Here is a 25,230-nt window from a genome sequence, read left to right as displayed (position 1 = left end):
TTTTTTTTTGTACATTTAGAACAGATATCAACTTTGTGATTAATCGTAAGTTAACTAGTGAAGTCATGCGATTAAATATGTATATAAAAAAAATTAATCCCCTGACGCCCCCTGACGATTTTTTATCTTTTTTTTTTAAAAATGAATTTATGGCAGTGAATGAGTTAAGCATGTTTATGAATTGTATTTCATCATTCAGTCATTTGACCAAGGCAGAGTGATTTTGGGAGTTGGAATGCTGGCTGTAATTCACATTTCAACAGTTGCATGTGAAAATTCAGACTAACGTTAAATGTATTATCAAATGGAATTACAAAGTCTTGAATCAAACTTGCCTTTAGCTGTAGGAACCGTTTAAGCCACAGGTGTCAAACTTAAGGCCCATGGGCCAGATCAGGCCCGCCAAAGCCAATCACGTGTGTCGATTTTGTGTTTCTTGGCAAAATACCAAAATTACAAATTGTCTCTTACAGTAGACCCTGATTATTCCCGATGAATACATACAGCCCGCAAAATCACAAATCCTGAGAATCCATTCAATTGCATTGTTTTGTTTTATTTAATTTATTTTACCGCAAATAAATCTTGAATTAGCCGGGATTTACCACCAACAAGCGTTTTTCCACGAAAAACGGGGTTGGCTTCCACCCATCCCACCTAAAAAAATAATAAAAAACGACACTATTGGGGGAAAAAAATCGGTGAATAGGTGAACCCGCGAGTGCCGAACCGCTAGTATGCGGGGCTCCAATGTACATTCCTTTGGCTTCACCTTTCCTGGTTGGTTGGGGGAGGCCGAGGCACGCCTCTGCTCTGCGTGTGCGCGCGCGTGCGTGCGCCTGCTTCTCTCTCATTTTCTCTTCCTGTTGAATTTCCCAGTTTGTTTGAGCTTGGACAGGAACTCCGCGCTCCGCCCCATCGTAATAACACCGAGCCTGGAAGGACTCTTCGAACGGCCGACGATACATTTGAAAAACTCCACCTTGGACATCCAGCCTGGTTGGAAAAGGAGGACGCGGGGAGGAATCGAGGACGTGCCCGACTGAATGGCGCTCTTGTCGGCCTAGTCGACTCTTGGTTTCCCGAAGCTTAACCACCAACTCTCGGCGGGTGAGTTTGGACAGATTGAACGGCGGAGTTAAGCTAGCAAACTTTGGGTGTAGGCGTCCCTTGCGGCGCCTGTTTGAATGTTTTCTCACAAAAATATCACCAAACTTATGTTAAATGTCAATTTGCGTAGGCTGTTACTTCTTGAAGCACGTTGAAATGTATCAAATTAACTTTTTTTTCCCCTTCGTGGCTCGAGTGGTGAGGCCGCGGTAGGCTCACCGCAGCGACATACTGTATTGGGGGCAGGCATTTTCTCACTTCAAAGGCAAAACGGATGATTTGATTGAAATTTGCGACATGTTGGGTTTTATTTATGTTTTAACTACAATAATATGCACACAACGGTGGTCGTTGGGTCACCTGTTCTCGAACAGGGCAGAAAATGTGGCGTCAAAGTGTAGCTGTGGTTAATGATGCGTTCACGGGACTTAACTGTATCTCTCCTGTTCACTGTCAAATGTGGTGCGTTTGGGTGAATAATAAAAAATAAGAGCACTGAGGGTTTAGCCAGTTTTTGTCATATTTGAAATATAGCCTACTGTATATTTAAAAAAAAAATTAAACTACAATTTGGCTGCTGCATTTGTGTGTGTGTGTGTGTATATATATATATATATATATATATAGTATACAATTTTTTTTTTTTTTGGAAGTGTGTTCCTGCCTACCAGCCCAGGGGAAAAATATTAATAAATATCACTCAACTTTATTTAGAAAAACACTTTAAAACAGCCATCGCTGCACATGGGATAACAATCAGTCATGGAGTAGTGACAAATAAAACGAAACAAAACAAAAAGTGTACGGAATCGGTAGGAATTGTTTCATTTTGTTCTGCCAAATGTGGATACCAAACTTGAATTTGGTGGAAAAAAGGTGACAAAAAATCTGAAATTTAGTGATGGTGAAAAAAAAAAAGCCACATGCTGCTCTGGAGCTGCGGGTTGCTGACCCGTGTTTTATTTATTTTTTTTTAAAGTTTTAAAAATATAGTAGTTAAAATTATATGCAATAAAAAGGAAAGAAAACAAGTGCAACAGAAAAAGTTGTATCCAAGTTTTATATTACATTTTTAAAAGGTATTTTTTTAAGTAAATTATATTTCAACAATGACCTGTTGCAGGTTTGTCATGTTAGGTCTTTGCCAATTAAAAGCTAATGAAATATAATTAAAAAAAAATAAAAATTCAATAATAACAAAAAACAGGACTAGCAAAAATTTTTTACACATTTTCTTTCTTTCTTCTTGACATATACAGTATATATAAAACATCTGATTTGTGAGCTCTATACTGGGTCAATTTGACCCACAGTATAACAGGTGGGCTTTAAATGAGGTCATTCTCAGCTGTGAGAATCCTTCCAACATCAACTGTTAGGAAGTTCCGTAATTCACTGCTGTCATTTTAGAGAAGTGCCGATAACCATAGAACAGGAAATAGAACGTTCATCTCTGGCGAGTAGCTCTTAAATGTAAAATGTTATCACCCTGCCTGCACTGTCCTTTCTCTTTAGTTTAGATTTATTATGCAGCTCTCGTGTGTGTAAAATGTGACTTAAAACCTTGTTTGTCCACAGTCAGAGACGCCGTTTACTATCAGTTGCAGTTCTACCACGAGCTTGTGTTGATTGCGTTTGAACGCGTCACTGTGATGTCATAAAGAAGTTTGAGGAGGCATTAAATGGCGGGTGTTGCTTGCACTGCCCACTTCACCCGCTTTAGGCCACTGTAAGTAAGTACTAAGCCTCTTACCGTGGTGGCAGGAGTCAAACTTTTTTAGCTCTCTCTCTTTTATCAGAGGTGACATTTTCAGGCTGCCCCCACACACACTTTTTATTAATTTTTTTCTTTTTTTTGATTCTGTGTTCCTGTCTTGTGTAACCAAGGTTACAACCTATGGCAGATTGTTGTTTTTTTTTGGGGGGGGGGGGGGGGGGGTCTGTGTGGATGAGATCAAGATGAATAGTTACTTAAGCACATAGAAAGAAATGCTTAAATATCTGAGCAGAAGTGGTTTATTTCTATCCCGTGCTTTTGAGTTGCACTTCCTAGTCTGGTTGCAAGTAAGATTGGCGAAACATTGAAGGAAAACCAAACCTCAGCTCTTTTTTTCCCTTCAAGAATACATCATAGTTGCTTTCACTAGTTAAACACGTTATACTGATTAAAAGTACATTTACAGAATAAGAATTAAACAGATTTAATTCATTATTTCATCCAATTCAGGGGACAGCCACGCTGCCTCTGTTGTTGATTAAAATGAAAACTACTCTCAGCATTGTGTTGCCGTTGTCACATGACCAAACCCAGAAAACAGGTTAGCGGACTTTCCCTGCATCCTAGCATAAGTACGAGCATAAGTATTGGTTGTGATGACCTGATGTTTTGAACAAAATTTTAGCAAGTTCACCATGTCATCAATCCGTATTTATTAGGGGTGTGCCAAAAAATCGATTCTCATTTAGTACGATTCAGAATCGATTTTAAATGTCCCAAAATCGATTTTATTTCAATTATTTTATAATGTCTTGCCTTTGTCTGTGTGTGTCTTTATTTGGAGCGCTGTTCATGTTGTACCCGATTTGGCCACTTAGGGGCAGTGTGGTTCCACGCGGTCTAATACACTGTTGAGTTGTAGCCACATTAGAGAGTAAAAGGAAAAAGTCACGATCAAGTTATTCCAGTAAAAGTTAGTTTTTTTTCAGCGTGGAGCCGTTCTTTTGAGTAATAAAAGTGCCGCGAGTAGCGCGCTAATTAGCATTAGCGAGTCAGACTAGAGTAGATCATTACAGTTCCTCGCACATCTATCGATTGAGGCAAAAATAATTGTCAACCAAATCATTTTGAATCAAAAAGCAATCTTAATCCAAAATCAATTCTGAATCGAATCGCAGACCCAAAAATGCGAATCGAATCGTGAGACATTCAAAGATTCCCACCCCTAGTATTTATGCTTGTCCTTATGCTAGCATACACGGGGATTCCGCAAACCTGTTTTTCATTCGGATGTCTTATGTTTGCACGATAGTTCCTAATTACGCCTAGATTTCGTTTCTTGCTATACGGCCTTGCCCTAATACTGCATAATGCACATTTCATGTAGGTATAAAAGGAATGAAACTGCGGTTTCATCCGTAGCCAAGTGTGATGTCCTCCTGTGACCTTCCGGGCCCGACGTGCTTTGTTTGACTCGCTGATTGTCCGCTATCAGGGGGGAAAGTAAGCAGTCAGCAGCATCCATTTGATGAATCACAATTTTGTTTTGTTGCGCTGCACCGTGGTTTCTCAAACTGGGGTCCCCCATAGCTTTGGGGTATGCAAAATCATCTGCAATAAAGGATTATTGTATCATTAAAAGAAAAAATGAAATAAAAAGTGCAGTGCGGTTTTGCCACAGCTATCCTTTACGGCCGTTCGGAACATTTGGTTGCTTGGTTATTATATTTTTAATGGCATCTATTGTTGGGGGGGGGGGTGACTTAAAAAACATCTTGCACACAAATACCCCATAATAATGATAATTTAAAAAAAAAACTAAAATTACCGCTGGTAATAAAAGCTCAACTAAAATGAATTATTTGTGCAAGAACGAATACTAACAATCCCGCTCAAAGAGCTAATTAAAATTCACGGAATGTCAAATTGAAATCAAATCTCAAAGCTGTTCTAAACGCGCTTCACACTCTCGTTTGCTCCGATTTTGACGATCGACACATCTGATTTCTGTCGTCTGTGCATACTTGTGTGTCTCTTTTCCGACAGAATGGCGTCCACCGTCACCTTAGAGGATGCTCTCTCCAACGTGGACCTTCTGGAGGAGCTGCCGCTGCCGGACCAGCAGCCATGCATCGAACCTCTGCCTTCCTCCATCATGTACCAGGTCAGCGCCCAATGGGCCTTACCTTTTTATGCTTCTCATGTTTCATTTGGTACCCGGACAGTCATTGGGGACGTTACGTGACTTAATCCAACTGTTAAAGCCTCCACTGTCACGTCATAATTATAGAAGCCATCAATACCATACAAAAACGCAATGCAGTACAACGCCCCCCCCCCCCCCCCCTCCCCCCCCCCCCCCCCCACACCACGTTGGTCACGTTGGCGTTATCGGGTGGCATTTTGGTGTCAGAGGAACCATGTGACCATTTGTTGACATTTTGTGGCATCATCCCATTGCTAATATAGTTTGTTATGAAGGCCCTGGGCAGATTAGATAGCACAGCATAGCAACATAGAACTCGACATCTGATTGGTCGAAAAATCCAATATTCCCCTACTGGAAGCAGCGCAGCCAAGAGAAATGCTATAAATGAAAGAGAATAGACTGTTGGGAAATGTGTAGTGTTTATTGTTTGACCGACGTCAACTGTCAGCTCAGTGGCATAGTGGTATAGTGTCCGCCCTGAGACTGGGAGGTCGTGCGTTCAATTCCCGGCCGGGTCATACCAAAGACTATAAAAATGGGACCCATTGCCGCTCTGCTTGACACTCAGCAATAAGGGTTGGAATTGGGAGGTTAGATCACCATATGATTCCCGAGCGCGGCTGCTGCTGCTGCTGCTCACCGCTCCCTCGGGGGATGGATCAAATGCGGAGAACGAATTTCGCCCCCCACTTAGGTGGGTGTGACAATCAGTGAATCTTATCTTATCTTATCTTATCTTTCCTCTCGCAGCCCAACTTCAACACCAACTTTGAGGACCGCAACGCCTTCGTCACGGGCATCGCCAGATACATCGAGCAGGCCACCGTCCACTCCAGCATGGTGCGCTACCTCACTGCTTTCGAACCAAACCATACCAACCAGTGGAATCATCCATTGTGTCCCCGCCATAGGAAGGATTGAAATTGGACCGGCAATGCTTTGTGGCATTTTTTGCATTTTGAAACCGTAATACAGGTTTAAAAAAACACTATGTCGCAAAAGCTTAAAAGTGGGAGATTAGCCCGTGTGCTGGGAGGCGAGTCTCTTGCGTAAGGGCAAAAAACGGCAGATTATTATGAACAAAAGCACACAAAAAAAAGTCAGCATTTTTTATTTAATTAAAAACAATTCACAAAAGAGTATTTTATTATAAACAAAAAAGTCTAGATTTTTTAAAAACGTAACATTTTCAACCTTAAAATTGCAACATACTAATATTAACTCTTTGACTGCCAAAAACGTTAAATAACGTTTAGTAAAATCCTATGGAGGAGTGCCAAAGACGTTAAAAGACGTTTGTTTCAAAACAGAGGTGAAACTAACCATTTTCTATTGTTGATTACTGAAAAACGGAATAAGGTAGAAACAAACTTTTTTTTCTGATGAAAGATGAAAGTCCAATCTTTCATTTGGTAGTATGTGTGTTTCCATAGTCCAAACACATAATTTTCTATGGACCTTGAAAGATCAGTCAAAATGCTTAAAATCGGCTGGCATCCCTTTTCTGAAAACGTCTGGCAGTCAAAGAGTTAAGAACAAAAGTAAAAAAAAAAAACAATACAATAAAATAAAACAACCGATTTTGACCTATTTTAAAGAAAATCTGAAGAAAATTGCCAATCTTTTTCATATTCTAATATTCATAATAGTAAAACTCAATTAATGAACATTTGACAGCAGATTAAAAGCGACAGATATTCTATTATTGAACATGATTGCAAATCTGTTTTAGGTGTGGATATTCACCTACATTAAAGACATCAAAACTGGCATATACAAAAGAGACACATTGTATTTATGAAAAATTCTGCCACTTGACCTCAATTAAATCTAAACATTACAGACGAGCTTTGCGGTGGTCTTTGAGGACAAGTGGATGTCGCCAGGCATCTTTGGCGCGGTACAAAAGGCTTTGTGCGCAATTAGGAGGCAGGAGGGGGACAATTCCTGGGTTTTGGAATCAAACAGAACTTTGTTTGGAAGCAGCAATTGCCTCCCTTTGCTCTCCTCTTCCTCCCGCCTCCTCCCTGCTTCCTCCTGGGAGAAAATGACTCACTCACGCATGCCTTAAGCTTTTTGAACTCTGCGGACATGCTTTACTCAACTGTATCAACGAGCCGTCTTCATTTTGATAGTATGTTATATAATCAAGGGCATAAAATTGTATACATAGCGACAACTTCAACAACAGCAACATCAGTAATATTGTATTCTTTCTATCAAGCGCAACATCAGTCAAGGAAATGAAGGAAAATGGTGTACCTAATAAAGTGTCCAATTCCGTTTTGTAATTGTTTGCTTGCTTACTTGTGGCCGTAGAATGAGATGCTGGAGGAGGGTCAGGAGTACGCAGTCATGCTGTACACCTGGAGGAGCTGCTCGCGTGCAATTCCGCAGGTAATCGCCACAAGTCGCAATCCCAGCGTTGCCTTCACTCACTCGTCGTTCCGCTCCCGCCGCAGGTGAAATGCAACGAGCAGCCCAACCGGGTGGAGATTTACGAGAAGACGGTGGAGGTGCTGGAGCCGGAAGTCACCAAGCTGATGAACTTCATGTACTTTCAGGTACGTGACACAAAAAAAATATATTCAATAATTTTCCTTATATGACCTACCCTCGCGATATCGCGGATTTGAATGTATTGCGGTTGTCATAAACGGGGTTTCACTGTAATGGCATCAACATCGTGCATTTCAACTTCTTCTTCCAGCGCACCGCCATCGACCGCTTCTGCGGCGAGGTGCGCCGCTTGTGTCACACCGAGCGGCGCAAGGACTTTGTGTCGGAGGCCTACCTGCTGACGCTGGGGAAGTTCATCAACATGTTTGCGGTGCTCGACGAGCTCAAGAACATGAAGTGCAGCGTCAAGAACGACCACTCGGCTTACAAGCGGTAAGAGCAAACAACGATTCAAATATTATGGAGATGATAAAAGCCGGCATTTAAAAAAACATTTTCAAAACAGATGAAATGCTGTTCGAAATTATTAGTTTATTAATGTATATTAACAAAATATTTTAAAAGGGTCTGAATTTGCTCCTAAAAATGAATTGAATATTGTGATATTAATAAAAGTTTAAATTTTTTTAATAAAAATCTGGATCTACATCTAAATTAAGAAAAATATAAAAACTGATTTCATATTACAAAATATTGGTATTTTATTAGAAAACATTAGCATTTTAATGAAAAAGTAAAACATCTTTTTTGTTTACCACGATTAAGGTAATTGTCAAAATATAGGAAACAATGACAAAATCTCTAAAAACTTTATTAAAAGAGCAATATTAATTATTAATATTTTGTTATTAATTAGAGATTTTTTGTTCCAGTCTATCTGAATATTAAAAAAAAAACAACAACTTTATTTTCAACAAAAGGTGAAGCTGCAACTAAAGAAAATGTCAAAACTGATTCATTGTTGAAAAAAAGTTGAATATTTAGTTACTGATACATTTTTTTTAAAAAAAGTACAACTTTATAAAAAAAATCTAAAATTAAATATTGCAAAAATGTGTAGTGTTGTTTGAAGTATTTTTTTTTAATATGCAGCCTTACTTATAAATTAAGTCATTGTTTTAAAAAGTAATAAAAAAGAAAATACAAAAAACGAAATGTACAAAAATGTCATTTTAACTGAAGTTTAAAAAAATGCATACAACTGCATTTTTTCAAGGTTTGCATCAAAATGAGATACGTTCTTCACGTACTAGTGCAATAAACATTAACTTTACTCTAACTATTTAATGTCAGTTCTATGGAATGTTATTTGTTAAAGTTTGCTTGGCTAATGACTTAAAAAAAAAAAAAAGTGTGACAAATATGTTTCTATGTTGTATCAGTCTGAAAAACAGCTAAATAAACACTAGGTGGCAGCATCTGGCAACTATTCACTCCACACTACACATACACAAAAGATGAAGATTAAATGCTGTGAGATTTAGATTTGAGATGAAAACCTTCTTCCTTTTTGTCCTACAGCGCTGCTCAGTTTCTCCGGAAAATGTCTGAGCCGGCATCCATTCAGGAATCCCAGAACTTGTCCATGTTCCTGGCAAACCACAACAAAATCACTCAGGTTGGCCTCCAGATGAGCAGTGATTAAAAAAAAAAAAAAAAAGTAAAATTACAGCAACATTCAATGCTGTAAACTTTCCATTATGCAAAGGAAGCAGGAATTATATATTTTTTTAAAGTAACTCTTTAAGATGCGTTGAGTATTTTTTTGTTTTGTTTTAAAAATGTGTTATGTAATTAATAGTTTGAAAATAATTTTCCACCTGTATACAGACGTCTTCGATGAAGAAATCTTTAAAAAGTCTCTATTTTTCTGCACACGCTCAGTCTTTGCAGCAGCAGCTGGAGGTGATCAACGGCTACGAAGAGCTGCTGGCCGACATCGTCAACCTGTGTGTGGAGTATTACGACAACAAGATGTACCTGACCCCCGGCGAGAAGCACATGCTGCTCAAAGTGCGTCATTGCGGCCAGCTCGGCGGGAAAGCGTTTGCTCCCGTTTATGAAAATGAAGAAACCTCCTCAACTTGCCTCTCTGCCTTTCAAACCAGGTGATGGGCTTTGGCTTGTATCTCATGGATGGAAACAGCAGCAACATCTACAAGATGGATGCCAAGAAGAGGATTAACCTGACCAAGATTGATAAGTTTTTCAAGGTATGAATGGAAGTGCATACATGTGTTGAGCGGCGGTGGAGTTTTTCAAGCTAGTAATTGAAATGTGGTTCATTTGTTCCAGCCCCCCAAAAATACAATACATTTTTTATAAAAAGAAAATGGGACTGTATTGTATAAAGACCCAATAAGTACGGTTCCTGTACATACTGCAAATTTCCCATCATATCTCGCCACTTATCGCGCTTGTTCTTAGCATTTACGCTACCTAAACTCAAACATGTCTCGTTTGCAGCAACTACAGGTGGTTCCTCTTTTCGGTGACATGCAGATTGAGCTGTCCCGGTACATCAAAACAAGCGCTCACTTTGAGGAGAACAAATCCAGGTGAGACGAGAACGCACACGTTGGCAATTGTTGCATTGACCTCATAGACGAGGTCCATTTTATCCCGTTTTGTCTCCCTCCTAACTGACATGCGCGACCGTCCCTCCAGGTGGACGTGCACGTCCATATCCAGCAGCCCTCAGTACAACATCTGCGAGCAGATGATTCAGATCCGCGAGGATCACATGCGCTTCATCTCCGAGCTGGCCCGCTACAGCAACAACGAGGTTGGTATGGAATTCCGCAGAGGTTTATTTGTATGTTGGAATGGCCCAACCTGATTCGTTAGAGTCATCATTTGGATTTAAATATGTATTAATTGTGCTAGCGAGAAGAGTTCTGAGGAGTAGACAGAAACGTGTGATTGTTTTTTTATGGGCTATTTCAACGTGAATTAGTTTTACAATCAAATGTCTTTAAGTTGCAGAAAGTGCAAAAGTTGATGAAAATGAACCATAATGATCGCCAGGTGGTGACCGGGTCCGGTCGTCAGGAAGCCCAGAAGACGGATATGGAGTACAGGAAGCTTTTTGACTTGGCCCTGCAGGGCATGCAGCTCCTGTCGCAGTGGAGTGCTCACGTCATGGAAGTGGTGAGTCTAAAAAAAAAAAAAAACACCCAAAATAATGTAGTCCTTGACATACATATACAGTGAACAATCGTTTAACATCACTTTATGGATATACAACCCATAAAAGATCTGCAATATAGCGTTGGGCGAACGATGAACCAATGCTTTTCTCCTCAGTACTCCTGGAAACTGGTCCATCCCACAGACAAGTACTCCAACAAGGAGTGCCCTGACAACGCTGAGGAATACGAGCGTGCCACCCGATATAACTACACCACCGAGGAGAAGTTTGCCCTGGTTGAGGTGGGCCAATCACGCACTTGCTTTTGCATTGAAATGACGGCGCGTTTCACAATGACGTCACAAATGCGACCTCACTTAAGCGACTTGTCTATTGCTTGGATAAATGGCGCCGACGCGATCTTTTGACGCGGAAATGGATAGTTAGCTAACAGGCTAGTCATGTTTGCTAAATTACGCCAAGACATCCCGACCAAAGCACTCCAGTTTTTATCACAATTTTCAGTTCAGGTAAGTGGCAGTTAGCACTCCTATAAATCAGTCAATTTAGCAAATATTTTTCAACCCCCCCAAACCCATTACTTTTGGCCAACAATACAAGATTGTGAACTACATACCATAATACTTTGCGCCGATGAGCCAATAGGGGCAGATGACAATGGCATAACCACGTCTATTTCTCCAAGACTGCTGTAATTTATTAGTTAATTCCGTCAACGTAAACTAAACAAAAACAATTTTGTCAACACACATTTTTCACCGGTCTAAAATTAGACTAGACTAAAACCCTCATTAATAAACAATAACTGGGACTAAATCAGTATGCGTTTTCGTCGACTAATGAAGGCGAGATGAAAATGTACTTCACTTAATAAAAACTGGACTAAAATCTGTGGACATTTTAGTTCACGAACAAACAAGACAAATATTATATGATTTTTTTTTTATGAAAATCTTGTCTCTGCTAATCTATCACAGTGACACGCCCCCTTTCAAATCTGCAGCTAGCGAGTGCAACATGCACAAACACATGGGACAGACAGGAGGTGGATTCATGGTGAAAGGTTAAAAATAAAATAAAAATAAGTAAATTATAGTTATAACGTAGCATTAATCCAACGGCGAAAACGTTCTAACAATAATCTTAATCCGTCCGCTAACTAATGCTGGCTAATTTTCTAGCTCATAGCATGGAGTCATAGTAGCCACTTGTTGATATACTGTAACGGTGTGCCAAGTTGTTTTTCATCAAAAAGATGAGAGAAAATTTTATATGAAATCGTTTTAGAGCCAAAATGTTCAATATTATCTGCTGACAAAAAAAATATACAGGAGTATAATATAATGATTGTCCTGACTGAAACTAAAAATAGACCAATACAATTATGTTCCCTTGGACTAAAATACTGGATTTATAGTCGACTAAAAATGGACTAAATAAAAACGGGATGAGGTTGATTATGATAAAAAATTAACAAGCGTGATTAAAACTGGACTTCAACTGAGACTAAATTTCAAAATGGCGGATAAAATAATCGCGATAATTTATGTACAAAAACACATTATGCTTTTTTCCCCTAATACAAGCTTCTTCTTTTTTTTTTTTTTTTAACAATAGCATGAGCCTCCCTACAATATCGTGATAATTATTGTATCATGAAGTTCATATCGCGATATTCATCATATCGTTATGTTTGGATATCGTTACACCCCTGCTCGGAAGTACTCCGGCACGCATTGTTGACAAACACGGAATGTTGGCATTGGACATTTGCAGGTGATGGCCATGATTAAGGGACTGCAGGTGCTGATGGGCCGCATGGAGAGCGTGTTCAACCACGCCATCCGCCACACCATCTACTCGGCCCTGCAGGACTTCTCGCAGGTGACGCTGCGCGACCCGCTCCGCCAGGCCATCAAGAAGAAGAAGAACGTCATCCAGAGGTGCAACACATACACAAGCAATTGTACAAATCTTTTCTCGAGAAGAACACGCCAGCACGCACCCGCCACCATTAAACCACAAATAAAGTTGAGCTGTTCTTGCGGGCTTTTCCTGCCATTTTTCCTCCTCCTCCTCCTCCTCCTTAGTGTCCTCCAGGCCATCCGGAAGACTGTGTGCGACTGGGAGGCGGGCCGCGAGCCGTACAACGACCCGGCCCTTCGCGGGGAAAAGGACCCCAAGGGCGGATTCGACATCAAGGTCCCCCGACGCGCCGTGGGACCCTCCAGCACTCAGGTTCGGTGACGCGTCCACATCCGCTCACAATGATTGTGCCTTGTGGTCTAAACAATCGTGTTCACCGTCCGCTTTCCTCCCCTTGAAGCTCTACATGGTGAGGACCATGCTGGAGTCCCTCATCGCCGACAAAAGCGGCTCCAAGAAGACCCTGCGCAGCAGTCTGGAGGGCCCCACCATTTTGGATATCGAGAGGTTTCACCGCGAGTCCTTCTTCTACACCCACCTGCTTAACTTCAGTGGTGAGTCTCCGCATGTCACCACCGTAGACATTTTCATCGTGATGTCACACCTTAATTTGGGTGGGAAGAGACCACCTCTAGTCAACACGCTTTTTTTTATTGTATGTCATTTGATTAACTCATTCACTGCCATGAATTCATAAAAGAAAACAACAATTATTAAAAATTAGGGGCCACAGGAATTTTTTTATTTTTTATTGTAATTAATCGCGTGACTTCACTAGTTAACTCACGATTAATCACAAATTTTATATCTGTTCTAAATGTACAATAAAAAAAATCTAGGTTTTCCTACTCTCGTTAACAAAGGCGGAAAAAAATGTTAAACTAATAGAAATAGTTCAAATAAATTTTTGACGTTTATAGCCGTCAATGGCAGTGAATGAATTTTTTAAAAAAAGAGAAAAGATTATTAAAAATTTGGGGCGACAGGCAATTAAATGTTTTAATTGTAATTAATCGCATGACTTCACTAGTTAACTCACGATTAATCACAAATTTTATATCTGTTCTAAATTTAAAAAAAATCTAGGTTTTCCTACTCTTGTTAACAAAAGCGGGAATTTTTTTTAAACTAATACAAATAGTTCAAATGACTTTTTGACGTTTATAGCCGTCAATGGCAGTGAATGAATTTTTTAAAAAAAGAGAAAAGATTATTAAAAATTTGGGGCGACAGGCAATTTAATATTTTAATTGTAATTAATCGCATGACTTCACTAGTTAACTCACGATTAATCACAAATTTTATATCTGTTCTAAATTAAAAAAAAATCTAGGTTTTCCTACTCTTGTTAACAAAAGCGGGAATTTTTTTTAAACTAATACAAATAGTTCAAATGACTTTTTGACTTTTATAGCCGTCAATGGCAGTGAATGAATTTTTTAAAAAAAGAGAAAAGATTATTAAAAATTTGGGGCGACAGGCAATTAAATGTTTTAATTGTAATTAATCGCATGACTTCACTAGTTAACTCACGATTAATCACAAATTTTATATCTGTTCTAAATTAAAAAAAAATCTAGGTTTTCCTACTCTTGTTAACAAAAGCGGGATTTTTTTTTTTAACTAATAGAAATAGTTCAAATGACTTTTTGACGTTTATAGCCGTCAATGGCAGTGAATGAGTTAAACAAGCTAAATAACACGACTGATGATTTTAGTTTTTCTCTCCAGCCGTAATTTGAAGATGTGACCTGGTCCGTCTCCGTCCATTTCTCTGCAGAAACCTTGCAGCACTGTTGCGACCTCTCCCAGCTTTGGTTCAGGGAGTTCTTCCTGGAGCTCACCATGGGCCGCAGGATCCAGTTCCCAATTGAGATGTCCATGCCCTGGATCCTCACAGATCATATTCTGGATACCAAGGAATCCTCCATGATGGAGTGAGCTCCCATCCTATCTATTTTGTATTTTTTTTTGGCTTGGTCTTAAAGCTTTATACAGTTTAAAAAATGATGCATTCATTGTGGGAAGACTTTTGAAACACACGACATGATGCTAAAGGTCATTCTGTTTCAGGTACGTGCTGTATCCTCTGGATTTGTACAACGACAGCGCCCACTACGCCCTGACCAAGTTCAAAAAGCAGTTCCTCTATGACGAAATCGAGGCCGAGGTGATGCATGTCCTCATTGTGTCGATTTGTGGTTAACCAAAACGAAAACGGGAATAAGCCGTTACTAATTTCTTTTGTCCTTCCTTCATTTTTTAGGTGAACTTGTGCTTCGATCAGTTTGTCTACAAGCTTGCCGATCAGATATTTGCTTACTACAAGATCCTTGCTGGAAGGTAATTAATAGATGTTTATTCAGTGGATTAATCAATTGATTTGAGAAACAGGTAAACTGAGTTATGCGGTGGTCACAGAACAAATTAAAATTCTAGGCAAGTATTTTATTTTATTTTATTTTTTTGGGCAGTTTTTCAGTGGAATCGTTTTCAATACAATGCCAAAAGTCACTCCTGATGCCAAACCTTTGCAGCAGTGTTATCGGTTTGAGATCTATTAACGCATTCACTCGCAGTGATTTTCACTGAAGCAACCCCCTTCGCTCCACCGGCTGTTTTATTGGATTTTGACTGATCTCGCAGGGCCCACCGAATATTGTGTTCTACTGCTATAAAAACATGCAACATACCCAAAGAAAGAGTAGAGTCTCTTCTTTCATCAAGAAAAAAAAGCACATTTGTATCTGTTTCCATTTTGCAGCAATTAGCATTAGATGATAGCTAAATGTCATCATTATTCACCAATCTGTTTAAAACAGTGGGGAAATGAGCTTTTTGCAACATGGCCCTGGTTAATCTCTTATACTCTGCTGCCACCTCCTGGCCGTTTTGTAATAACGACCATTGCTTCAAGCGTTCTCTTCAGTTCAGAGGCTGCATCAAAGTCTTCTGTTAAAAACAACGTATAAATATGTTTTTGGGACCATGGTAAATTTTAAAATGGAACGTATTTATTATTATTTTTTTGGAGCAAACGAGTTAATAAGTGTTATTAAAAAGTCTGTAATTCCTTTTAGTCTGCTGCTGGACAAACGTTTGCGGGCTGACTGTAAGAACCAGGGCGCCAACATTCCCTGGCCGGCGTCCAACCGCTACGAGACGCTGTTGAAGCAGCGCCACGTGCAGGTATCGTTTTCTTGCACTCGCTGCACTTTGTAGACCTTTTCACCATCAGCGCCTGTTGCTCACAAGCGTCCGGAAACAATCTCGGGCGCTCTTTCCATGCAACTAACATGTCTGCGTGCCGCAGCTCCTCGGCCGCTCCATCGACCTGAACAGGCTCATCACTCAGAGGGTCTCGGCCGCATTGTACAAGTCGCTGGAGTTGGCCATCAACCGCTTTGAGAGCGAGGACCTCACTTCCATCGTGGTAGGGAAATGTGCTCGATTTGTGGACACAATGTTAAACATTGAACTAACAATGAACTTAAAAGTACTTCAACTTGAAACTCCAAGGATCCTAATCTTGTGTCTTGCAGGAACTGGAGGGACTCCTCGAGATCAACCGCCTGACGCACAAGCTCCTCTGCAAGTTTTTGACGCTGGATCGATTTGACGCCATGTTCCGCGAGGCCAACCACAACGTGTCGGCGCCGTACGGCCGCATCACGCTGCACGTCTTCTGGGAGCTCAACTATGACTTCCTGCCCAACTACTGCTACAACGGCTCCACCAACAGGTAACGGGCGCATCGGAACGGTCTGGATTGACCTCTGATTATTTTTTGTCTTTTTTTGTGCTCAGGTTCGTGCGCACCGTCCTGCCTTTCTCTCAGGAGTTTCAGAGGGACAAGCCGCCCAACGCTCAACCCCAGTATCTGTATGGGTCCAAGGTCAGTGGCACTTTACACCTGTATACGAACAAGTTTCACAAAAAATATAAACATTGGTGGGGAAGGAATTCCCGCGTCTATTCCCGTCACATCTGGGACGATGCTGTCGACATGCAGCGCAAATCAGCGCGTCCTTGTTTTTTTGTTTTGTTTTGTGTTTTTTTTTTAGCCGCGGTGGGAGTGGACGCGGGCTAAATGAAAAGAGAACAATCCCAATTCCCAAACATTATTATGAGATCGAATTAAAAGCAACCATCTGGTCCCAAAAACTTGAGCTGATACAAAACTGACAAAAATCTTGAAAAATAGGCAATAGGTTAGAGCCGTGTCTGTATTTGAGGTAATACAGTAGTAGGGATGCCAGACTCGGGAATCCAACCCGCACTCTCATCCACAGATGCCCCACTTTACTTCCTAGGATTAAGGGACGGCAGATTAAAAGAATGAATTAAGCAGTCAATTTGAAGTGGGTACATTTTATTTCCTGACACATAGGATTCCATAATAATCCATAATACAGCACAACATAATTCCGTCTGGGCCGCACAATATGGCGATGACCTCAATCCAATTGCCTCAAGCTGGCTCGCTCCCAGACAGCCGAGCCAGCGTCCTGAGCTCGTGGAGGCCGCGCTGGCCGCCGCGTTGGCCGCCGTTGTCGCAGCTGCCCCTGGGCGTGTACAGCCGCCCGGACGAGGACGCGCCGGACCGGACCGCGTCGGTCACCACCGAGCATCCTTTTCTCCCGCCCGCCCGAGCCGCGCAACCGCCGTGCAGGCACCCCCACAGCAGGACGCCGGCGATGACCAGCAGCAGAAGGCAGCAGGTCAGCCACGCCCCCGTGGCCAGCTCCCAGCCGGCGCGGTCCTGCCCCTCGCCGCCGTCGCTCAGGGTGCCGAACACCTGGCACTGCTCCCGCACCGGGTTGGCGGCCTGGCATGTGACGCACAGTAAATAGGGGGTCTGCGGCAGCAGGTTGGCCAGGTGGGCGGCGCTCTGGCTGACGGGGATGCGCTCCTCGTGCATGAAGCTCTTGCGCTTGAAGGCCACCAGCAGGCTGTTCCAGTTGGGGCTGTACATGACGCTGTAGAAGGTGTCCAGGCAGCCGGCCGACGGGGGCCAGCTCACCCTGGCGGAGGTCGCCGACACGTTGTAGACGGCGATCGGCATGAGGGGGGGAAAGCCTTCGTCTTGTGATTCCAGCGTGCGACGGCGTAAAACGCACCTGGGAACGAGAGGAGGGCAGTCGTCCTCAAAACTCTCGTGGAAAACTGTTGCGGTGCCTTGAGATACAAGTTTCATTCATTCGATGACCTCACGTGGAACTCTAAACTTGTATAGAAAATCATCTTTAACTATTGCAACGAAAGGAAATGCCGTTAATCCGATCCAGCCTCCTAAAAAATAAAAATAGCAAGATTTTTTAAAATCTGTATTAAATAATTTGGAGTGTCAAAATGAGTGCATTCATTTTGAGTTAATTTAAAGGTCATTTAACGCCACTCATTTTTTTTTAACGCGCGATTAATAACCACCCCTTATTTGGAAAGCTTGTACAGTACTGGGGGAATTCTAGTGGCAATACAGCAGTCATGTCTGTCCACGTAATCAATTTCATAATAATGCATATACTTTTGAAGACTGGGGTCAAGTTGTATTTTACAATTTTAAAAATGAGCAGGATTTCACAAGTTACTTCATGTTCAAGATTTGATAGCTTTTAACTCTTTGACTGCCAGACGTTTTCAGAAAAGGGATGCCGTGGGTGCCAGCCGATTTTAAGCATTTTGACTGATCTTTCAAGGTCCATAGAAAATTATGTGTTTGGACTATGGAAACACACATACTGCCAAAACAAGATTGGACTCTCATCCTCCATCATAAAAAAAAAAGTTTGTTTCTACCTTATTCCGTTTTTGAGTAATCAACAATAGAAAATGGTTAGTTTCACCTGTTTTGAAAAAAAAAAAAAAAACGTCTTTTAACGTCTTTGGCACTCCTCCATAGGATTTTACGAAACATTATTTAACGTTTTTGGCAGTCAAAGAGTTAATATGAAAAGAAAAATGCACTGAGCTGTCACACTTACAAATGACCAACAAAATCTATATGATGTTGTTTTTTTTTTACAGTACATCTTTTTAATTTTAACTCAATTTTATGAATTATTATGAAACTACTGCATCAATGACTAAAAGATGCAGCAAATTTGCGATTAATCGTGAGTTAACTATTGAAGTCATGCGATTAATTACGATGAAGAAAATCAAACGACTGGCACCCCTATTTATAATTTAAGAAAAAAGCCCTCCGTGGTAAAAATATACTGTAATGACATAAAATAAAATGTAAAGAATGAAACCACATTTCTCCTTAAGAAGTCAAAGCAAAGAATAACCCACCATGCATCGTTTTGCAATTAATCACAAATGTCAATAACTCCACGCGATCCCGCATCGGGATTAGGGAACGGGATGCAACAATGCCGGGATAATAAGCATTCTGTGCAGAGGATTGTCTGGAATAAACCCTGGTCACTGCTGGGATTAAATTACATAATCGTGCCCAATGACTTGCCTAGAGGTCGTTGAGTCACCGACAACCATTTGACTCTTTTTAGAATATGCCAATGATTGCTCTGCAGCAACGCTTTCCAAAGGCTTTTACATGACGTACCACCTTAAAAAAAAATACTGCAAGCACAACTATCGTAATCAAGAGTTACACTTGGGTTTTATTCTTAAAACATTTATTATTGTGAAACGTCTGTAACATTGGTGGCTTTTTATTGGACAAAAAAACAAAACAGTCAAGCTGAACTGTATTTAGGAAGTGATTCTTTTGCATACCACTAGAGGGAGCATGAGCACCACTAGTACTTTGAGAATCACTGTCAATAAAAACACTCAATAAAAATGTTCCTTGTACAATGTCAAACTAGCCGCTGTAACCCATAGCAACAAAAAAAAAAAACTAAACAAGCACTTCCACGTAGAAAAACACATTTAGTGTTTTCAGCAAGAAATGACAGCAAAACACGGGAGACTTACCTCTGCCGACTCTCAGATTATCCCGCGTCTATTCCCGTCACATCTGGGACGACGCTGTCGACATGCAGCGCAGATCAGCGCGTCCTTGTTTTTTTTTTTTTTTTTTTAATAGCCGCGGTGGGAGTGGACTGGGGCTAAATGAAAAGAGAACAATCCCAATTCCCTAACATTATTATGATATCGAATTAAAAGCAACCATCCTGTCCCAAAAAATTGAGCTGATTTCCATGGAATATTTCAAGGATTTTCAAGAAGATCATTCCTAAAAGGTTGCTGACGTGCGTAAAAGGACTTCATTTTTTTTTTGTACTGAAATATGAATAGCAAAAAAACTTTGCGGTCATATCCATGGTTTTTATTTTGAATATACATTGAGTTTAGGGGAGTTTAGCCGGTTGTTTAGAGGGTTGTCTGGAAGAGTCACAGAAAGGCAGAAAAGTCGACATCCTTGGAAATTGTCATGGATCAAATATGTGCAAATTTTGCCCATCAGCTCCTTGTTAGAAGCTAGTTAGATAAGTTTGCGCTCTAATATTATTAATTATTCCTATATTTGATTCCTGTGCAATTAATCAAAATTCTATTACATTTTCGATTATTACACAATTACAAAAAAGATTATTAATACTTGTTTTGAGTTGTTTACATTTGCAACTTTTTTAAACTTTAAAATAACTCATTTAATTTTGTTTTAGTCAAAAGGAACTTGCATAATTATTGTCTTTAAAAAAAATAAAAATAAATAAATAAATAAAATATATATATATATATATATATTTTTTTTTTAAAACATTTAAACATTTTCTTTTTTTGTACCAAAAAATAAATGATCTTCCTAATCGTGATTTATATTATTACCAAAATAATTGTGATGAATATTTTCTTCATAATCGAGCAGCCCTACGTATGCATATCCAATATAAATCCCCTTTTCACTATTTGCAGCAGGCAAACGCTATGCTTTTTTCCCCCCCCCAACTTCCTGTGACGGCAGACGCTGAACTTGACGTACAGCAGCATCTTCAGCTGCTACCGCAACTTTGTGGGCCCGCCGCACATCAAGGGCATGTGCCGGCTGCTGGGCTACCAGGGCATCGCCGTGGTGATGGAGGAGCTGCTGAAGGTGGTGAAGAGCCTGGTGAGTCCCCCCCCACTCTTGTGCCGATGGCGAGACGTAGGGATGGCGCGGGTGTACCTAATGAAGTGTCCGCCGGCTGGCTTCTGCAGCTCCAGGGCACCATCATGCAGTACGTGAAGACCCTGATGGAGGTGATGCCCAAGATCTGCCGGCTTCCTCGGCACGAGTACGGCTCGCCAGGTTTGTGTGCGCTCCTCATTTGCATCATGTTTTAGGCCTACTTTGCATAGAAAGAAGTGGAGTTTTTGCATGCATTAAATAAATTATAATGGTGACCAAAGGAATATGAAAAAAAATAAAATAAATGTTTTTTTTTCAATATACATATTTTTAATTAATTGGCTAATTAACTCAAGCAATAGACGGCAAAAATTAATTTGAACGATTTCTATTAATTTAACATTTTTTTCTATTTTTGTCAACAAGAGTATGAAAGCCTAGAATTTTTTTTGTACATTTAGAACCGATATAAAATTTGTGATTAATCATGCGTTAACTAGTGAAGTCATGCGATTAATTATGATTACAAATTTTAATCACCTGATGCCCCTAATTTTTTTATAATCTTTTCTTTATTTTTTTAAAGAAAAGATTTTTTTACAATTTTTAATCGTAATTAATTGCATGACTGCTCTAGTTAACTCACGATTAATCACAAATGTTATATCTGTTCTAAAACAATAACAAAAAATTCTAGGTATTCATACTCGTTAACAAAAAGTGGGAAAAATGTGAAACTAATAGAAATAGTTCAAATGAATTTTTGACGCTTATAGCCGTCGATGGCAGTGAATGAGTTAATTGGATAGTGGAATCAACATGGCGGACCCTAATGACCTCAGAGTCCTGTCAATTTAAAAAAAAAAAATAAAAATAATTCCCCTTCAGGAATCCTGGAGTTCTTCCACCACCAGCTGAAGGACATCGTCGAGTACGCCGAGCTGAAGACGGTTTGCTTCCAGAACCTGCGTGAGGTGGGCAACGCCCTCCTCTTCTGCCTACTCAGCGAGCAGAGTCTGGTACGGCCACGCCCTCGCCCTCGCCATTTAACGGCACACACTTGAACCACTATATTTTCACACCTTTTTCAGAAACTGGTTTTACCAATCAGGGGTTTTAAAAAAAAATGTGCTGCATTGATTGAACAGCTGCTTTAAAAAAAAAAAAAAAAAGAAAGAGCCTAGAGGGTAAACGAACGCATGTTTTTGATTTGTGTCATGTTTTTGGCCAGTCGCAGGAGGAAGTTTGTGATCTGCTGCATGCGGCGCCGTTCCAGAACATTCTGCCCAGAGTCCACATCAAAGGTAAATAGCAACCATTGTTAAATTCATATCATGATTTGAAAAATAATAATAAAAAATGTGGTGTGCGTCGACAGAGGGCGAGCGCCTGGACGCCAAAATGAAGCGTCTGGAGGCCAAATACACGGCGCTGCACATGGTTCCTCTCATCGAGCGTCTCGGCACGCCGCAGGTACGCCGTTAGGACGCCAGCCAACTCGTGTGCGTTGTGGGTCGGCTTGCCAAAGTACAAACTTGACATGGGAATGATTGCAAGAAATGGACAAAATATGTTATACGCTTTCAAGCCTGACCCGGGAATTGGGAAAAATTGTGAATAGTTATGGAGGGAGGACCAAAACTGCCAAAATTCTAAATAAATAAATAAATGACTAAAAGTGAATATTAAAAACGGTAATTAATTACTTTAATTAATTAATTCAAAAATTTAATTAAAAAAAATATATATATATATATATATATAAATGGAAATATATTTTTTTTATATACATATATAAATAAATTTCATTTTTAAATTATCTTATTTACAATTATATATATCCGTTTTTATTTTCACTTTTAGTCATTTATTTATTTGTAATTTTGGCAGTTTTGGTCCATACTGCCAGGACGAAATGGTAGGAAAAGTAGCAACTTTTTTCCTCAGAATATAACCCCACCCTCTAAAAAAATATATATTTATATGTGGCCCTAATACGCCTTTGTAAACAAGCAAGGGATCGGGTAAATGAAAAAAAAGAAAAACGCAAGTAAGAAGGTGATTGGATACAAAAATACAAATTATCGAGCGATTGGGTCAAATAAAAAAGTGAAAAACTGGATTAATAAAAAAATTGCCGGGGGTGGGGTAAAAAAAAAAGAAGTTCCAAATAAGCGTGGGAATGGGTTAAAATAGATGTGATGGTTTTGAAGAATGTGTTGTTCCCCCTGACCGTAGCAAATTGCCATCGCTCGCGAGGGCGACCTGCTGACCAAAGAGCGGCTCTGCTGCGGCCTGTCCATGTTCGAGGTGATCCTGGCGCGCGTGCGCGGCTTCCTGGACGACCCCATCTGGCGCGGCCCGCTGCCCAGCAACGGCGTCATGCACGTGGACGAGTGCGTGGAGTTCCACCGCCTGTGGAGCGCCATGCAGTTTGTCTACTGCATCCCCGTCGGCGCGCACGAGTTCACCGTCGAGTGAGTGCCGCCGGGACGTTTTGCGTTTATTTCAAAGCTACTGGATGCAGAAAATTGCATTTTCGAATCGCTACTGCCACCTGTGGCCGAAAAATGAAACTGCATTTTCCCTACTTCACATACACAGGGGCGCTCATGATGTTAAATCTGCAGACAGAGGGCAGGAAATTCTAAACTATTGGCCAGAGGCTTGCAGGAGTACCCATTGTAAACAGCTAAGGTGTTAATCTACTAATTAGAAGATGTTTCAGTCATAAATGGTCACATTTGTGGCCAAATTGTTAAAGAGAGCAGCTTTAAACACCAAAATGTGCACCGCTAGCTTAAAGCTAATGTGTAATGCTATAGACAGGCTAACAAATTTTTTTTGTAGATGTGACAGTAATTATAAACCTTCAAATAACTGCTACTTTACCAATTTCACACCAAAATGTTCCGCCCAACCGGATAGAAACATAAATCAGATGTTTTAAGACTAACAAAATTAGCATAGATTAAAACAAAATGTTAAGACAAACCCTATGTTTACAAAAGTCTGCCTAGCGTAATGCTAACATGCAACGGGAAACACCATCGATGGGCTACTGAAAATGAGCATGGATGAAAAAGACATTTTAAAAAAAGGTCTGGTAGCTTGAATGCTATTCAAAACATGACATCATGTCATCCGGCACGTGCATGTACACAAACGTTACAATACAGATTATTTTCATATCTGTGTGCGTTTGCCACCTCTGATGGCGGCGTGGTTCCGATCTGGTTTTTCAGGCAGTGCTTCGGCGACGGTCTCCACTGGGCCGGCTGCATGATCATCAGTCTGCTGGGCCAGCAGAGACGCTTCGACATCCTGGATTTCAGTTACCACCTGCTCAAGGTGCAGAAGCACGACGGCAAGGACGAGGTCATCAAGAGCGTAGTGAGTACCGTACGCCGAGGCACGGCAGCCATTTTGACTGAAGCAACCCCCTTTGCTCCCGGCTGTTTTACTGGATTTGGACTGATTTTGCAAGGCCCACAGAATATTGTTATATTGCTATAAAAAACATGGAACCTACCAAAAGAAAAATGAGTCTCTTCTTTCATCAGGAAAAAAAAAAGTATATTTCTGTCTGTTTCCATTTTGTAGCAATTATTATTATTTTATTTGTATTTATTTTCCTATGGCTGAAAACTACACTTTGAATACATAAAATCGATGTAAGGTGGAGCTCACTAGAAAATTAGCATTGCAATATAGTTAAGTTTCATCATTATTCACAAATCTATTTAGAAATGTGAGTAATGAGCTTTGTTTTTTTATAAACATGGCCCCTGGTTGATCTCGTTTGCTCTGCTGCCACCTGCTGGCCGTTTGTGTAGTAACTACCATTTCTTCAATCCTTCTTTGCAGTTGAGGCTGCTTCAAAGACTTCTGTATGCTCTAACATAACAAATACATTATTTTATGTATAAATACAAATATTTTTGAATTACTAACAGTAATGACTTTAATAATAATTATTGTCTCACTTTTGAATCCATTGTGTGTCCGTTTGTGCTTTGCCAGCCGCTGAAGAAAATGGTGGACCGCATCCACAAGTTCCAGGTGCTCAACAACGAGATCTTCGCCATCCTGAACAAGTACCTCAAGTCGGGCGACGGCGAGAACATGCCGGTGGAGCACGTGCGCTGCTTCCAGCCGCCCATTCACCAATCGCTGGCCAGCAGCTGAGTGCAAAAAAAATACTACAAATATTCCTTCTTTTTCTTTCTCTTTTTTGACTTTGCGAGTTTTATTCCCACAATAAAGTTTTTGTATTCACACGTGCCTTATCGGAAAATAGATTTGTTTTATACTTCTCGATATTGTTAAGAGATTAATATTTAAAAGATGTGGTGGTGGTAATGATGGAATGTTAGGAGTGAGGTGAACTTTTTCATATTTTGCATGCCAACGCATTTCTATTGACTGTGCCTTGACTTTTAATCATCCTTTTATTATTTCAATAAATATGTAACAAATCTGTTGGTTCATCTGCAGAGCTGCATTTTTTTTTTTAAGCAATTCAAAACAACAAAAGGTTACTTTCAAGTATCGAATATAAATGAGAATTCCAG

At 40.4% G+C, this 25,230-nt stretch overlaps 2 protein-coding genes across 3 annotated transcripts; one reads left to right on the top strand and one right to left on the bottom strand.

Annotated features, from left to right (window-relative positions):
- Window positions 1–846: 846 nt before the first annotated feature.
- cyfip1 (cytoplasmic FMR1 interacting protein 1) lies at window positions 847–25,152 on the top strand. Of its 2 annotated transcripts, XM_077583247.1 has the most exons (31): window positions 850–1,110; window positions 4,874–4,991; window positions 5,787–5,876; window positions 7,356–7,433; window positions 7,499–7,600; window positions 7,747–7,928; window positions 9,018–9,114; window positions 9,381–9,509; window positions 9,605–9,709; window positions 9,963–10,054; window positions 10,164–10,281; window positions 10,524–10,646; window positions 10,803–10,928; window positions 12,424–12,590; window positions 12,738–12,885; window positions 12,974–13,127; window positions 14,354–14,510; window positions 14,647–14,743; window positions 14,840–14,916; window positions 15,654–15,762; window positions 15,887–16,006; window positions 16,116–16,315; window positions 16,381–16,468; window positions 20,513–20,656; window positions 20,746–20,836; window positions 21,545–21,675; window positions 21,888–21,960; window positions 22,035–22,129; window positions 22,895–23,133; window positions 23,902–24,049; window positions 24,680–25,152. In XM_077583247.1, exons 2-31 carry the CDS (start codon window positions 4,875–4,877, stop codon window positions 24,842–24,844), a joined length of 3,762 nt encoding a protein of 1,253 aa, XP_077439373.1. In that variant the 5' UTR covers window positions 850–1,110; window position 4,874; the 3' UTR covers window positions 24,845–25,152. The 2 variants fall into 2 exon arrangements, 1 of the variants encoding a protein (XP_077439373.1); XR_013296355.1 differs by lacking the exons at window positions 22,895–23,133; window positions 23,902–24,049; window positions 24,680–25,152 and having other exon boundaries at window positions 847–1,110; window positions 20,464–20,656; window positions 22,035–22,108.
- fndc9 (fibronectin type III domain containing 9) lies at window positions 16,931–19,877 on the bottom strand. Its single transcript, XM_077583253.1, has 2 exons — window positions 19,519–19,877; window positions 16,931–17,693 (listed from the first exon to the last, which is right to left on the bottom strand). The coding sequence occupies exon 2, from the start codon at window positions 17,636–17,638 to the stop codon at window positions 17,045–17,047; it is 594 nt and encodes a 197-aa protein (XP_077439379.1). The 5' UTR covers window positions 17,639–17,693; window positions 19,519–19,877; the 3' UTR covers window positions 16,931–17,044.
- Window positions 25,153–25,230: the final 78 nt, after the last annotated feature.

This window comes from Vanacampus margaritifer, chromosome 13 (genome assembly GCF_051991255.1).
Source record: "Vanacampus margaritifer isolate UIUO_Vmar chromosome 13, RoL_Vmar_1.0, whole genome shotgun sequence".
In the NCBI taxonomy this organism is placed as follows: domain Eukaryota; kingdom Metazoa; phylum Chordata; class Actinopteri; order Syngnathiformes; family Syngnathidae; genus Vanacampus; species Vanacampus margaritifer.
Note: the sequence above shows the minus strand (reverse complement) of the source record. Positions and strands in the feature narration are given on the sequence as shown.